Source organism: Microtus oregoni, unplaced genomic scaffold, assembly GCF_018167655.1.
Source record: "Microtus oregoni isolate MIOR12 unplaced genomic scaffold, Mior012 000060F_ref0000265, whole genome shotgun sequence".
Taxonomy (NCBI): domain Eukaryota; kingdom Metazoa; phylum Chordata; class Mammalia; order Rodentia; family Cricetidae; genus Microtus; species Microtus oregoni.
The window spans coordinates 9,678,266-9,694,159 of NW_024543870.1; the positions used below are offsets into that span (position 1 = coordinate 9,678,266).

The 15,894-nt window shown below is 36.3% G+C and overlaps 1 protein-coding gene across 1 annotated transcript in view; it reads left to right on the forward strand.

Annotated features, from left to right (window-relative positions):
* Window positions 1-15,894, forward strand: part of Fsip2 (fibrous sheath interacting protein 2) — a 65,054-nt gene that overhangs the window by 38,327 nt on the left and 10,833 nt on the right. Inside the window, exons 17-18 of the mRNA XM_041639891.1 lie at window positions 502-9,794; window positions 13,137-13,628. Coding sequence (XP_041495825.1) covers window positions 502-9,794; window positions 13,137-13,628 — 9,785 coding nt within the window. The remainder of the gene's footprint in view (window positions 1-501; window positions 9,795-13,136; window positions 13,629-15,894) is intronic.

A 15,894-nucleotide genomic window follows, 5' to 3' on the forward strand; every position in this document is an offset into this window, starting at 1 on the left:
GGAGCATGCACTATGAATTGAAAAGTTTGCCAAGTACTTAGACATGCCTTTGCAGCTGCAACCTATCATTCACTTTCTGGAGTTGGTACACTTGTATTTTATTCAAGATGATAGAGTAACACAAATCTTTAGACTTACAAGTAAAATGCAGCAAATATTTTGATTTGTTATACTTTTAAATAATCATTTCATGGAGCTACGGCAGGATGTTTCAGCAAACCTGAAACATCTGTTCTCTTAGTGTCCATACACAGTCAAGGCAGACATCAACCCATGACTTAGAAATTTGAATATGGAAGACCCGTTTTTCTCAATGTATTGGCTTAGACTAAGATTTCACAATTGTGAAATATTAAAGGAAAATCTTACTTCTTTATTTATTAAGTTTTACCTTTTACTTTAATAGGAGCAAGATAAATTGACAATCTATTGAATATCCTTAATTTTCTTTAATCCATTCTAAAAAAATGCTTATGTTTCCTTGTTACATTTATTTTTTAGTTTTAACCGAGGAGAACTTGTCTCACGTTTCTTCACTTCCAAAGAAAAATTATAACTCAGAAGAGCCTCTAAAAAGCATATATAGTAACTCTTCAATGTATCAGTTTTGTGAACATCTCTCTGACTCAGTCATCTGCTACTTGATTTCAAACATTTCTGATGGCACCAAAGAGGATATCAAAGACAAAGCATGGGAAATCCAAGATGTAATATCTAACAAATATATCTCAATTCATTCTCAAGTGTATAAGAGCAGGTCCATTTCCATTGGAGAACTCGCTTTAAGTATTTTTGAAGTTATCATTGACATTCTTTCTAATGGTAACATTATAAGTGTTGACAAGGCATTTCAGGCTTCCATCAAACCCAAATACAGGTTCTCTCCAGGTTTGACTTCTTCTGACTTTGATGATATCTTTCAAGATCTCTTAAAAGGAGTGATTTTTGTATTGTCCAAAGGACTAGGAATAAATCGCCATTTTGAAAATAATGTAAGAAGCAAACAATATTCTACATTTCAAAATAGTGTGCCCTTTTTCTGCAAAGCCAATACCATGGAAAGTCAGATAGACGCCAGAGACTGGGAATCATGTCCTCACCTAACTGACTACCTTGCTCAAAGAAATAAATTAAATTACCTCACATGTAGGTTAAACAGTCTGGTTGGTAACCTAAAATCTCATGAATCCAAAGAAGTTGTCAATGAAGTCTTTAATATTGTTTTAGATTTATTTTTACCAGATGAATTTCCAGATGGGGGTATGAGTTCTGGTAAGCTAGCTAGAACATGTCTTACCTCAAGTAATCAACAAGGTAATAGAATACTTACAAATAATCTAGGGCTTTCCCCCAAATCAATTTTTCTTCTCAATATTGTGTGCGAGAAACTTATTAGAACACTTCTAGAAAAATTCACGGGCACTGCATTTCTTGAAGATAGTTCTCTTTCTCGTGAGCTAGCAGAAGAATGCCAACATGTAAAATTACTTCGAAGTGCTCAAGGTAGAGATTTTGATTATTGTAAGGCATCAATGGACTATGAACAATTTCAAGGAGATTACATGTCAGATGCTTTGGAAAACCTGGCAGACATGGATCAAGATGTATTATCATCAGATCGTATACTGAATGTTGTATCCCACAGTTTGGTTAAATCTTTGATGGATAAGCTGTCGCATGGTTTTCAACAAGCTCCTTTTGAAAACAAATGCATGAACTACAAAACAGGAGAAATACAGCCTTTCCCCCCCAAAGCAAAAAGGAGTGAATTCATAGAATTGGGACAAACTAATGGCCACGTAGGATTTGTGAGCTATGACAATAATGTTTTGAGCAGGTCCTTGAACAATCCCAGTGCAACTAGCTTTAAGATGCAGACACCGTGTGGCAAACAACATGCTGTAAAACCTTTCTCTTTACCACTTCCTGGAAGACAAGAATCAAGGGGAATGAATGCAGTAGACTTTCATAAGCTATGCCAAAGAGGTGTAAATGGTGGTGTATATTCAGCCACATTTTTGGAGGACATAATCTCAGAATTATTTTTTAAGCTGTCTACCTCATTGTGGAGGAAAAATATGAACATCACTGAAACCTGGCTCGATGAGATAAATACATCGCTTATCAGCAATGTAGTGAATGACCTAAATGATGCTCAAATTACTGTTCTAAGGTATCCTGAAGAAAGGCTCTATTTCCCATCAGCACATAAAGGATGTGTTACTAAAATTGTTGATTCTATTTATTATGACGTTTTACAGCAATATGAATTTCAAGTAACCTGTGGTAATAATCTGCCGTATGATAATCCTTCAGTAGCTGAACAAATGTCTAATAGAATATTGTTAGAGATTGTAGACTACCAGCTTCCATCTTGCTTCGAAGCTAAGCTCAAATCAAATTCATATCATATGCTCAATGCTGGAATCATACTACATAAACTTCAAAATAATCTAAGGAAATTTATTTCTGAACCCGTGTCTTCAAAGGGTTATAGCACCATGTTACCGCACTCATTTTTAGAATATGTCATCAGAAGACTTTTAGCTCGGCTTCTTCCCCTGCCTATTAAGCCTTCATCTTTGAAAAAACAATGTATAATGAGTTCAGATTTTGATGAAATGTCCAACTGTATAACAAATAAGGTTATGTCAGCCATTTCAAAACATAAAATCTGGTTCACCATCTGTGATGATCAAAATCTCCACACAGATAAAAACCTCCAAAAGATGGTAGATTCTGTTTACAGAAATATTTTAAAAATGTCTGGTTCTCTTGATTTAATACAAAAGAATATAATTAGCCGAAGTCCAATTATGATTGACCAAATAGCCAGTTTTATTATCCAAGAGATTATTGAAAACCATCTTCAACCATTTTTATGTGGAGAGAATTTACCTCGCCCAAAAACTCCGCTGGATGACGTATCTTACATGGTCAAACAAGTTCTCAATGAAGTTGTAGAGTCTCACAAACTGCAGAAGTCATCCTCTTTTGGCATTAACCCTGATAAATTCATAAGGGAAATTGTTGCCAGAGTTTTCTCAAAGATTTTTAGTCCTAAGCCTAATAATAAGGCTGAACTGGAAAATATGACACAAAAAATAGTAAACTCAGTAAATAACCATTTAGACCAAGCTAAGATTCCAATTCTATGCGATAAGCAATCATCCTTTCCATTTAGTGATGCAGATATTGTAGATGAACTTGTCACCTCGGTATATAGAAATGTTCTGAAGCAGCATGGCTTAGATCCTGACATTGACGAGTCTGAAAATAGTGATGCTTTTGTGGAAAATATTACCAAATTAATCACAGCAGCTATTTCAGACTACCTTCTTCACCCACTGTTTTCTGGAGATTTGTCAGCTGCTTCTTATTCTAATTCAATGGCTGACGATACTTTTTATAATGCTCTTGGTAACATCAATAAATCCAGTAAGTCAAACCAGAGTCTGCCTCCATATAATACATTGCTACCATACACATTTTTAGACGATATGGTCAGCATACTCTTATCTAAAGTTTTCCCTTTTTCTAAAACGGTTTCACATATAGGAGCTCCAAAAGATAAAGGAGTAAATTTTAATGAAATTGCTTCCAATCTGATCAGTGATATTAGAACAAAGATTTCCCAACATGAAATTAGATTTTCGAAAGATGAAGAGGCAGCCAAGTCCTTTTACTCAGAAGATGATGTTCGCCATCTTGTTGATTCTGTTTCCACAAATATTTTAGAAAACTCCGATTCTCAAGAATCATTGGAACAAAATATCACCAAAAGTAATGATGTTTTCATCGATAAAATTGCAGGTTTGATTATTAAATATGTCTGTGAACAGCATCTTCAGCCATTCCTGGAAAAGAGGCAATCATCCGCTCCAGCGTCTAAATGGTTTGCCAACAAGCAGCAGCTAACTTACGCTAGTGCTTATTCGTCAACATTTTTGGAAGATGTGGTCTCTGGAGTCATAAGTAAAATATTTCACAGAGTGGTTGGCATTGTACAAGTGGAGTCAACAAGAAATTCAGAAGCTGTTTTGTTTGATAAAGCTGAAGCTCTTCTATATTGGATAACAGAGGAATTTTCAAAAGCCCAGGTTACAACTATCGAGAATGCTGAGGAACGGCTGTGTATTTCCCCAGTAAGGAGCGATGTGCTCAAGAACATTATTGACACTGTGTACAGCAAAGTTTTAGAAGAATATGAAATGGAAATCATGCCTCATAAAGATTTTCTAAATGACACAAAGGCATTGGCTGGCCGGATAACCAAAATTATTCTGACTGAAATTTTTGACTTCCAAATTCCACCAGATCTTGTAGCAAATCTGCCTTTAAGTTTACATTCCAAACTTAGTCAAAATGTTTTGGTAAATAGAGTCCATTATGATATTAGTAAGTCAAGATTCCGAAGGCAAGCATCAACAATATATACTACGATGCTCTCGCATATTCATTTAGAAAAAATAGTCACTCAACTTATATCACAGATAAGCCCAACACGTTCCAGTGCAGGGCCTTCTGATACTCCTCCATCAAAATTAAGTAACACAGTCATGAAACTGATAAATGAAATCATGTCGATAATTTCAAAACATGCAATATGTATTGTAAAACATGGAAATGAAAAGCAAAGTATGATTTCAGAAAAAGACATCCAGTCAATGGTTGACTCCATTTACGCTGATCTTTCTCATTCAAATCTATACCAGTCCCTTACAAAGGATAAAAAAGGTATAAGTAGCATACCTGTCTCAAAAATAGCAAGTTTTATAATAAAAGAGATCTTCAATCACCATCTAGAGTCCTTCTTATCGGGAGATAAAAGCTTTCTTTCAGCTTCAGTTGCTCAACCCCGCAAGCAAAAAGCAACAAACCCTAAGCAAAGAGAATTGTCTTTCATTGTGAACTCTGCTGTCTTTTTGGAGGAGGTAATTTCTGAGCTTTTATGCAATATTCTTCAGTCATTCATACAGAACTCCTTGGCTGATGAAACCCCAGAGACAGCTATAACCAAAATAATGGACCTTGTTACAACATTAGTAAAATCAATTATTTTAGAGTTCACTACATCCGAAATTTTACTTGCAGAAAATTTGGATAAGAGTCTATGGTTTTCAGAGACATATAAAGAAATGGTTCAAAAAACGGTCAACTCAGTTTATGAAAATATATTAGATGAATATAAATCACAGATTCAACTACATAGGGCTATACAAAATGACACTACTTGTTTTGGAGGAAAAATATATCATTTTATACTGGAAGAAATCTATGACTATCAGGTGCAGTCATTAGTTTCAGGGGAATTAATGCCTTCTTCCTACTCTTTCCCTCGAGCTGAAAATATCATCAAAAATGTGCTCAATGTCATCTTGAAGGATACCAGTGCCTTGCCATCATGCATGACAGTGCTTCCTTCTTCTCTGATAGAAAATATGATTTATAAGCTTTTAGTAAATATCTTCCCTTCAGATGACACTACAGATAAACTAAAGGAGAACGAGGTTGGACCAGATGATGCTGATGAATTCATGGCTGCAGCTTCAAAACTGACTGATGAGATTTTAAAAGAAATTTCTGAACATGAGATCAGATTTGCCACTGAAGAGGAGACTGCAGTGGGAACTGCTGACAACTTCATTGATTCAATATGTAATAATATTTTGAAAAACTCTGAATTCCAAGCCGAAATACAGAAAGAGTCACAGAAAAAGGGAGGTTCATTTCTCAGTAAAATAGCTGGTTTCATTATTAAAGAAATCATGGATCATCATTTGCGACCATTTTTATATGGTGAAGGCCCACCTGCTGGTAACTTACCTGATTATGACAAAACTTCTGTTGTTGCTAAGTCTGGGAAAGAAAAGGCTCAGCCTTCACTATTTTCAGCTGCATTTTTAGAAGATGTAATTGTTGACCTTGCTCACAAATTTTGTTCTTTTGCAAGTCTTACTGAAGATTCTAGGAAAAAGAATATGCCAGAGCCAGAAATTGTGAACTTAGCAATCAACTTCGCAAAGTCTCTCATACGGGAGTTTAGGAAAAGTGAAATCAAAGTTTTACCACATGCTGAAGAAATATTTTCGTTCCCACCAGTTGGGAAGGAGACAGTTGATGAGATATCTAATTTTGTTTATGATCAGTTCATAGGGAAATTGGGATCTGATGGGATTCAGAAAGGTGACACTGGTAAAATTGTTATAGAAATGGTGTCTTCTTTAGCACAAAAGGCAATCTCTGCATTCAAGATTCAGCCACTACTTTCAGGAGACTGGTGTTCAACTTTCTTTTCATTTCTAGATTCAGAAAGTATCAGTCAAAGGGTTCAGCGTCTACCACGGAAAGCCTCCATGCAGATTAGTAGATCCTTAAAGCAGACCCGGCTGGCTCTGTCTAAAGACTTATCAATGAGAAAAGATGAAACCAAAAGTGCAATGCTTAACTGTATAACTACCATTATGAAAAGCAATATCATCAACCTGATGTCAGGATCAACTGCAGATGTCACAGATACAAAGAAAGATGCTGAAAACAAACCAAAATCTGCCACTCAAGAACATGAGGCTGCCTCAAAAGCTATGTCTCCAGCGACCAGTGTGAAAAGTAAGGAAACTCAGGTTGAACCTTTGACAGACATATGTAAAAGTAGTCAAACTAAAAAAGAGAATTTAGTTCTAATCAATGAGCAGGGGCAGATGATTGAAATATACACCCATTATTCGGTTGCTACTGCTACTGTTGATAACATTTCTGAGAAAGAGGTACATGGATCAGATTTTGTAACAGACAATGAAAGGAAAATGGACAATACCAGTAAAAGTGTAGAGAACACAGACGACAAGCCCAAGAGTGAGAGCAAAGAGACAATGACAGAAAAAATTGGAAAAACAGCCCAGCAGCCACTCAAGGAAGAAAGAATGAGGTCTGTAGACGAAGTGGATGTCGACAAAGAACTGTATTCAGAAACTGAACACGTTCAAAATGTCATTGAGAACATTTATGATAATGTTTTAATAATATCTTCTCAAGAGCCATTGGACATTTCCAGACCAATATACAGCAAAAGCCTCCTAGGTGATAAAACTTTGCTGATACTTCAAGATTCTGCACAGCCTGTTACAGCAAAGGATAGAACCCCATCAGTCAGCAAAGATATTGCTCCTAAAAAGAAAGCAAGTGAAGAAACTGAAGCTAAACGAAAAGACGAGAGTGAGGTAGAAAGAAAGAAAGAGATTAAAAGTCAACCTAAAAAACCAGACCATTCGCCATCCTCGTCAGGAAATAAACCTACAATTATTCCTGCTAAGTTTCTGGAAGATGTCATCACTGAAATGGTGGACAAGCTAGTATTTACATCACCAGCAGAAACAAAAACACATGATAGAGTGCCAGATCAAAGTGATAAGCCAAATCAAGATGAACTTTATGACACAGCCATGAGACTCATTGACTCAATGCTGAAGCAGTTTTCAGACGCAGAAATCAAGGTATTTAGGCCAGAGAAGGGAACTGAGATTACCTCACAAGCAATTAAAGAATCATCAGTTCATACACTTCCTGCCGGATCTAAAGAAGCAAGTACAGATGTGCCATCATCCAGCACGAATAATGAAACTGTGGATAAGGTGCCAAGTGTGCATAAAACAGCTGAACAATCCTCTTCTGACAAGATGCCTTCCTTAGAGAGAATGCCATCAATTGAAAAATCAATTGTTAATAAAATTGTGCACTCTTGTGTTTGTGATGTTTTAAAGGAATGTACATCTCAAGAGTCTATTTGCAAGAACATCAACAGCAATGGGGAAAATCTAGCAAAAAGGCTAACTAGCACAGTGATAAGTGAAATTTTTCAGCATCAGCTTAACTTGATATTTTCTGATGAGGTACCAGCTTCAGCATGCGTGCCTCTGGAAACAAAAGATGTTGAGGAAAAGTTACAGAAGGTAGTGCAAACAGTCAGTAAGGAATGTCAAACCTCATCTCCATACACTATAAAGTTGCCTTTTAAATTTTTGGATGATGTGATTTCAGCTCTTTTAGCAAAAGTGTTTTCAAAGCTATCCAATGTCAAAACAAAAATATCTCAACCAAATTTTTTGACACAACTTGACTTCCTTCAAATGAAGTTAGTAAGTATGGTTGCAGAAGAGATTGCCAAAAATGAAGATATGATTATACAGTATGTAGAATCCCTGCATCCAAATGATGATGAAATTATTCAACTGGTGGTTCAGACAATTTATAATAATCTTTTGCCACAGTTTGGATCACAAGAAACTATCCAAGACTGTATAGTTAGTGGATGCAAACTCCTTTCAAAAACTGTGGTTGATTTAGTCCTACGAGAAGTGGCCGGCAATCAGTTACAGAACTATTTCGGTGGTGAGCTGACTCCATATCAGTGTGCAGAAGTGGACAATGTTGTTGAAAATATCCTCACCAATGTTGCCTTAACTACTCCGTCACAGCCACGGCGTCCTTGTAAACTATCTTATAACGTAATAGAAGCAATTGCTGTAAAATTCTTATCAAAGCTCTTATCTGTGTTTCCAAAAATGTGTACAGAAAGAACTAAATCTCAAGAAACTGAAATGCAAAAAATAAGCACAAAAATATTAAAGTCCATCCAAGAATGCATCTCCAAAAGTAAGATCAAAGTTGTAAAACCTGCCAAGGAATCAGAACCTGTGCCTTTAGCGGACGATGCAACGATTGAAAAGGTAGCTGATTCTGTTTATACCAATCTTTTAAAACACTCTGGCTCTCCTACATCTGTATTTGAAGACTTAAAGGGGAAGAGTAATGTCCTTTCTGACATAATAGGTACGTTAATGGTGAAGGAGATTTCCAATTCTGAATTTCAAGCTCAAGCAGATGAAGAACTCTCAAGTTCTGAATTAGTTTTGGAAGCTGTCAAAATTATGGAAAAGGTAGTGAAAATTATTGATGACCTTAAGTCTCAGGAAAAATCTTCATCTATAAAAGATTTAATGTTAGACTCCAGAGTTTTGGAGGAAGCTTTGGCTTTGTTTTTGGCTAAACTAGTAAAGTGTCCCGATGCTGCAAGCAAAGACAGAGACAATTTAACGAAGCCTGAATTAAATAAAATTGCATCTCAGTTGACAAAATCTGTAACAGCTGAAATTTCCAGAAGTAACATCAGTCTTGTGGATTCTAATTCTGAAGAACAATCTTTAGATCCAGAAAACATTGAAATGATTTCTCAGGTTATTGAGTCTGTTTACAATAATATAATAAAACAATCTGGAACGCATAATGAGATGTACGATGTGAAAGATACAAAGAAGTCCTTCCCTAAGAAAGTTGCTAGCTTAATTGTTGATGGAGTTTCGAACGTTCCTTCATGTAGGGTTAGCACCAAGAGTTCTTACGTTGCTGCTTTTGGAGATCTAGACACAAATCGAATCATTGAGAAAGCACAAAAGCACGCTGCACAAATGAACTCTGACTCTGACAAAGAGTCAGATGATGTATTAGAAGATGAACTTCCTGTTAGAATAATCCCACATGTCGGAAATAAACCACTGAAAATAGATCCAAATATCATCTCAGAACACTTAGCAGTTATTTCTATGAAGACTCAGCCTCTGGAAACACTTAAGATGGACTGTATAAAGAGAACTGGATATAGCATAGCAGAGCTGAGAAGAGCTTCCATAAGTGGAAAAGGTCACTCTTCCACAGACGTGTCTGAATTAGGAACAAGACGGAAAGAAAGACGCATCTCATTGGACAGGACAGGACGGCTAGATGTAAAACCCTTAGAGGTAAGTATCGCAGCAATGGGGGAAATGGGCCAATAGTGAGCCAGGTCTATGATTTCCTATTTTTCCCCTAGATATAAAGAAAGATAAACTTGTTATTTCTGTCAGCCACACAGGGAATGGGTTACAGCGCTTCATCTCTACAGTCAGGATTTTCAAGGACTGGCCCTGTCATTTCCCTATTTCACATTAAAGGCCTAAGGCTAGTTTTCATAAGATAATCCCCTAAAACTATTTTCTTTGAAGCAAGGAAACATAACTATGGATCTTTATTAAAACTAGAACAACTGGAATATAATTATATTTAGAATATTTTAAGAACATTTATTAAAAGCCATTTATTTAGGGCACTGTAGTACTATTTTTCTTTTATTATTTTTATTTCAATTCTTTTATGTAGTACATTTTATTCACATCCTTGTCCCAGTTCCTCTTGTGTCCTCAATTCCTTCATATTCACCCTAATTCAGATTCTTTCTTTCTCTCTCTTCTATCTTAAAAAACAAAGAAACAGAAAGAAAACCATAAGACAAAACATACCAAAACAAACAACAACAACAAACAACATGCAAAAATGACTCTTGGTCATAAGGCTTGCCCTGGGGAATGGTTGATACATGTAGTGACTTTCTTTTAGAGAAAACTGATTTTCCCCTTCCCAGCATGTTACCAATTGCAAAGAGCTTCTTGCTGAGGAGTGGTAGTATGTGTTCCTCTTCTCAACACTGGCGTTTTGTTGTATTTGAACTTGTGCATGCTGCCACACTCTGGGAATTCATACAACACTGGAGTTTTATTGTATTTGAACTTGTGCATGCTGCCACACTCTGGGAATTCATATGTGTAACAGACTTACTGGGTTTCATCTACAAGATGCCATTTCCTTGCAACCATCCACACCTGTGACTCTGAACAGTCTTTCCCTCTCCTCTCTCCATGGATACCTGGGCCTTACAGGTAGGGGTTTGCTAAAGACATGACTTTTAGGGCTCAGTGCTACAAAGTCTCTTAGTTTCTGTGTATTTTCTAGTTGTGTGTCACTGTTTTAATTGCCAAAAGGATTATTCTCTGATGAGGGATGAATGAGGCACACTCATCTGTAGCAATATGTCATGAGAAACCATCTAATTGTCTTCCTTTACAGAATAATAGTAACTGGATTTTCCCTAGGCCAATGATCTCTCTAGTGTCAGGTCTTTAATCACTTGAACAGTTTCAGATCTGGGTTTTATCTCATTTGATTGGATTTGCATCCAATCAAAAAATGGTTTATTTATTGCTATAACTTGTTGGAGGAAGGCCACTTGTTGGTTCCCAGCTGCTCAGCCCTAAAATAACCACCCAGAGACTGTATTAATTAAATCATTGCCTGGCCTATTAGCTCAAACTTCTTATCAGCTAGCTCTTACACATTAATTTAACCCATCTCCATTAATCTGTGTATTGCCACGGGGCAGTGGCTTACTGGTTCCGGCATCTGTTTGTGGTGGGGCTCCATGGCTTCTCTCAGACTCCACCTTCTTCCTAGCATTCAGTTTAGTTTTCCCCTACTACCTAAGTTCTGCCCTATCAACAGGCTAAAGCAGTTTCTTTATTCACCAATGGTATTCACAGCATACAGAGGAGAATCCCACATCAATAACTTTTGTGCCATTACAACAACTGAATATCTTACAGTCAGATCACTGGTGTAGGGCCCAGGGTTTGTAGCTGGATGATATTAATAACTACTTTTCTCCATCGGTAGGCGCCGGCCCTATCTCTCCATGTTTGAAGGCGTATGTATGTGATGTCTAGAGCAATAGCACTTTGCTGTCAAGTTACAAGGGGTAACCAATAGGCTTATCAATAGCCTGCAATATTTGAAGGATCCTATAAGACCCCTTGGGTGAACAATTCAATAAAATGTAACCCATTCCTGGCATGGAGGTTCTTTTCAAATTCCTTACATTGAATGTGTACATTTTTGGTTTTTCTTTATGAATGTGTTCTGTGCCATGGCACTGAACCAATATAAAACTGTTTTCTCAGGAGAAAAAAAATACTTCAATTTTTTCCAGTATAATATTGAAAATTACTTACAGCCCATAATAAGTTAATCATACGTAAGACATTCCCTGACTGTAAAATTTCTATGATCATCCTATAAAATATTACTAAAATAAATCTTAATTATCTATAAAACCATCCAGAACATTTTTTCCTTACTACCAACTTTCAATCACAGTGAGTTTTTAAACAAGAATGCCATTTTCCTTGTAAGTAGAGAAAAATCCATTTGATAATAGTGGCAGCAGTAATACCGGGAACAATAAACAACCAGCAGCCTCAAGGAACTCGGGCAGAAATCATACCTGCCAATCTGATTGTGAGCATGTCTTCTGTCAACAAAGGAACAGAAAATAGTCCTAGGCACTTGGTTTTGTCTCATGGCTCAGTATTCTGCTTAGCAACGCCATGTTTTTCATTTAAACTGCCTGCAATAACAATCCCCAAACTATATTGCATATATTTGGATTTTCTAACCCTACTAATATTTTTTTACAAATAATAGAGTTGATTATTTTGAATTTTTCAAGAGTTTCTTCTAAATAGTTTATTCCCACAGAAGATATCATTTTAATATTGTAATTTGAAAATGTGGTTTGGAAAGCTGAAAATGAAGGTTGAGCTGAAGATTAATTATAAATTAACTTATAGCTTCTGTGAGATAGAAAAGACCACCAAAAAGGAATAATTTGGTTACTGAGTTATAATTACTTTTTCTTGAATTATTCTATATTAAAAAATAATTGGGATTTAAATGAATTATAAAAAAAAGATTTACTTATTTTTTTAAAAAAAACAATGTGATTATGGAGTGAAAATAAATAATCTAAAGACCACAATTCCAATGGGTCATTGCCTTAATAATTAGAATCCACTAAAATCCTGCCTCTTCTTTAAAAATGAATGTCTAGATTTTTATAAGATTACTTATTAGAAACAAAAAGTTCATTATGTAGCTCTAAAACAATTTTGGAGGGAATTACAAAAATAGAAAACAATAAATTTATTTTATAATAAAATATAGAGCTTAAACTATTCTTTTCGACTGGATATTTGGAATAAGTTACAATGGAGTAATATCATCTTAATGTAAAAATGTTAGATACAAACTGGCATTGCATATGATTTTTATCTATTTCCTTCTTTTGAAATAATGAAAATATGCCAGTATATGAAATTTGAAAATATTTGCTAGATTGTAGTTAGAAATCATGAAACATAGCAATGACACAAAGTAATATAAGAAAAGAGATTGACACATTTATTTTTAATACTTAATTGTACTTTCAATTCCAGGCTGTTGGCAGGAATTCATTTCAAAACGTAAGAAGGCCTGATGTCACCAGAGTAGAGCTTTTGAAAGACATCCACAACAAAAAAGATCTCATCATTCGCTTAGTAGCTCACGACATTAGCCAAAAAGCTTCAGAAACTAGCTTCAAAGAGGACACAGTGTCTGATGAAGAGGAAATTGTCTTAGGAGAGGTTGTCGGACACCAGTGTTTAAGGGAAACATCTGGAGGTCGTGCCGCAAAGGTTGTGAAACACTTAGAAACCCAAGTCGTGTCTCCCAAGACAACCACGAGCACCAGCAGCCTGAGAAAGTTCTTAGCACTAAGTAAATGCTGTCACCCCACATCCGGGGACAATATTGACAGTATTGAAACAACTGAAAACCAGATGGTGGAACCTAACAGGACACATGTTAAAAGAGCTGTTGCTGAGCTTGACATGGCCTCCTCCAAAAGCTTAGCAGAACCGTCATCTAGGGAGAAGTTACAATATAAGGTAGGTGACAAAAGGTGACTCCCAGAAACTTGGAAGGGTAGACAACCTCATACACTGTTCTGGGTTGCACCTTGACTGTCTAGCAACGCATGCTGGAGTCATTATCTGCATAAGCCTGTAGATACATAGCATAGGGAAAATAATTAACTGAACATGAAACTCAATTAAGTATTTAATACAAAGAAACCTAGAACTGGTAGCTGAATAGAAAATGAAAAAGAGACACTTCTTGGGAACATTCAACCTTATTTATTAAATAAATATCTGTTTGAGGCTATAAATATTTGCTGGACATTCATAGAGAGCTTAGTGTAAACAGGACGAATCCAAATATGTGTCTAAGTTATACGGAAGTTCGAAATCTGTGGAAAGTCAGATTGTGACACAGCTTGTGTTAAGACCTAGGTCCAACCCGTAGCACTGAAAACAACAAATGAAAACAGAAAGAAAATTATTGTCTGGATCTTTGTTGTTTGTAACTAAATCTCGCATGTTCAATTTTACCAATAAAGACTCAAGAGCCACATGCTGGGGTGGAAGTCTGCTAGCTCAGGGAGGCAGAGAAAGCCCCTGGCTGTCCTTCCTGCTCCGCTGACATCCCAGAAAGAGGGCTTTGTCCTAGGCCATCTTGAACAACAAAAGTTTCAGCTCAAGTCTACTCATTTCCACTTGCTGCTCATCTCTCTATCCATCCTCCTGACTCCATCTTACTTATGGTTTAATCCTAGCTTCATTTCCTATCAGCTGGCTGATGCTCTGCCTCCTGGCCTATTGTTGGCTTTGTAATCCTGTTTACAGTACTCAAGCAGAAAGCTCTTGGATTAAAGGTGTGGGATACGCCTGAGTTACACCAGAACTAGACACAATTTTATTTCCAGTAAGAAATGTAATCCTGGGGTTCACAGAGTGATCGAATATCCTGTAAAATTTCCCTAGTTTTGTCTAAATAAAAAGGAACGGATTTCAGCCCTAACACAACAAAGCTGTTTACAATAATGAAGCTACTCGGCTGAGCTTTCCACAATGTCCAGCTAGGCTGTATTTGGTAGTTCAAGGATTAAGTATTTTTGAGTTCAAGGTTCTGTAAAATGTATCAGTTTGATCTGCACTCAGGATATAAATGTCCTGAGCAGACTGTAATCTGAAGCTGAATTTTGGGGTCACTACTCTGGGACTCCAAGTTGGGATTTCAGGCCTGTCTGTTGGAGGTAGGTAATACCACTTGGCCAATTTACTCTTTTGCGGGCGGGGGGAGGGGGAGAGAGAAGTTGAGATGTTTCACTTGTCCAGTGTTCACTGGATTCTGGATTCTACAGTCAGAATTTTTTATTCTCCTGGAAAGATAAAAATCAAAACCCTACCTGAACCCAAACTCTGGGGATTCCTTTTTTGCATATTTTACCTTTAGGGCAATTTTTTTTTGTCTTTTAAATAAAAACATCTTTTGAAATTTTGAAACTAAATACACCTTAGTATATATGGAATATATATATATATATATATATATATATATAGTTTCCTTACATATAAATTCAATGTTTGAGTGTACTTATTTTTAGATCACAAAGGCATGCACTTTGAATTTCAGCCTGCATCTTGCAAGTATGTTTTAAATTTAAATCATTGTAATTCTTATGTGCCTGCCTCTCCTTTGCAAATGCTAAGATTAAAGGTGTGAACCATTACCTGGCTATGGGTTCCTTATAATAGTTATTCTCATAGGGTTGTCTGGTTTATATTGGTTCTCCATTTTCCTTTTATTGTTTAATGTTAGGCGTAAACTTTCAAGTTTTTCTAATGTGTAATCTATCTTTCTTGCTGAATTATTCTGAATTTGTTCCCTGGTGAATTTTAATATTCTAGTCTTAATTAAACACGATGCCAATTTCTCCACTATTTCATTATTTTAGATATTTTTCTGTCTTGTCTGTATGAGCTACATAAAATTTGCTGTCTTTACTAAGTTCTGCTAGGTTACACCATCTCCATTCATGCCCCAATGATTAGATATTCCTGCCATTTATCTGCCACTTAGTGGTTTTCTAGTTTGATGACCTTATAACTATACTATTGCACATGTACTGTGCATTGGAGAAGACAGAGGTTTTCATTTTGCTTTCCTAATTGTTTGTCTTATAGCCGATAGCACTGCCCTGATTTTGTGTTTCCTTCCTCAGTATTGGCCATTCCATCCCTGCTATATCAGCTTGCCATTTTCCATTAGTTTTGGTTCCATCAGTGGTTGATGAACCATCAGTAAACTGTG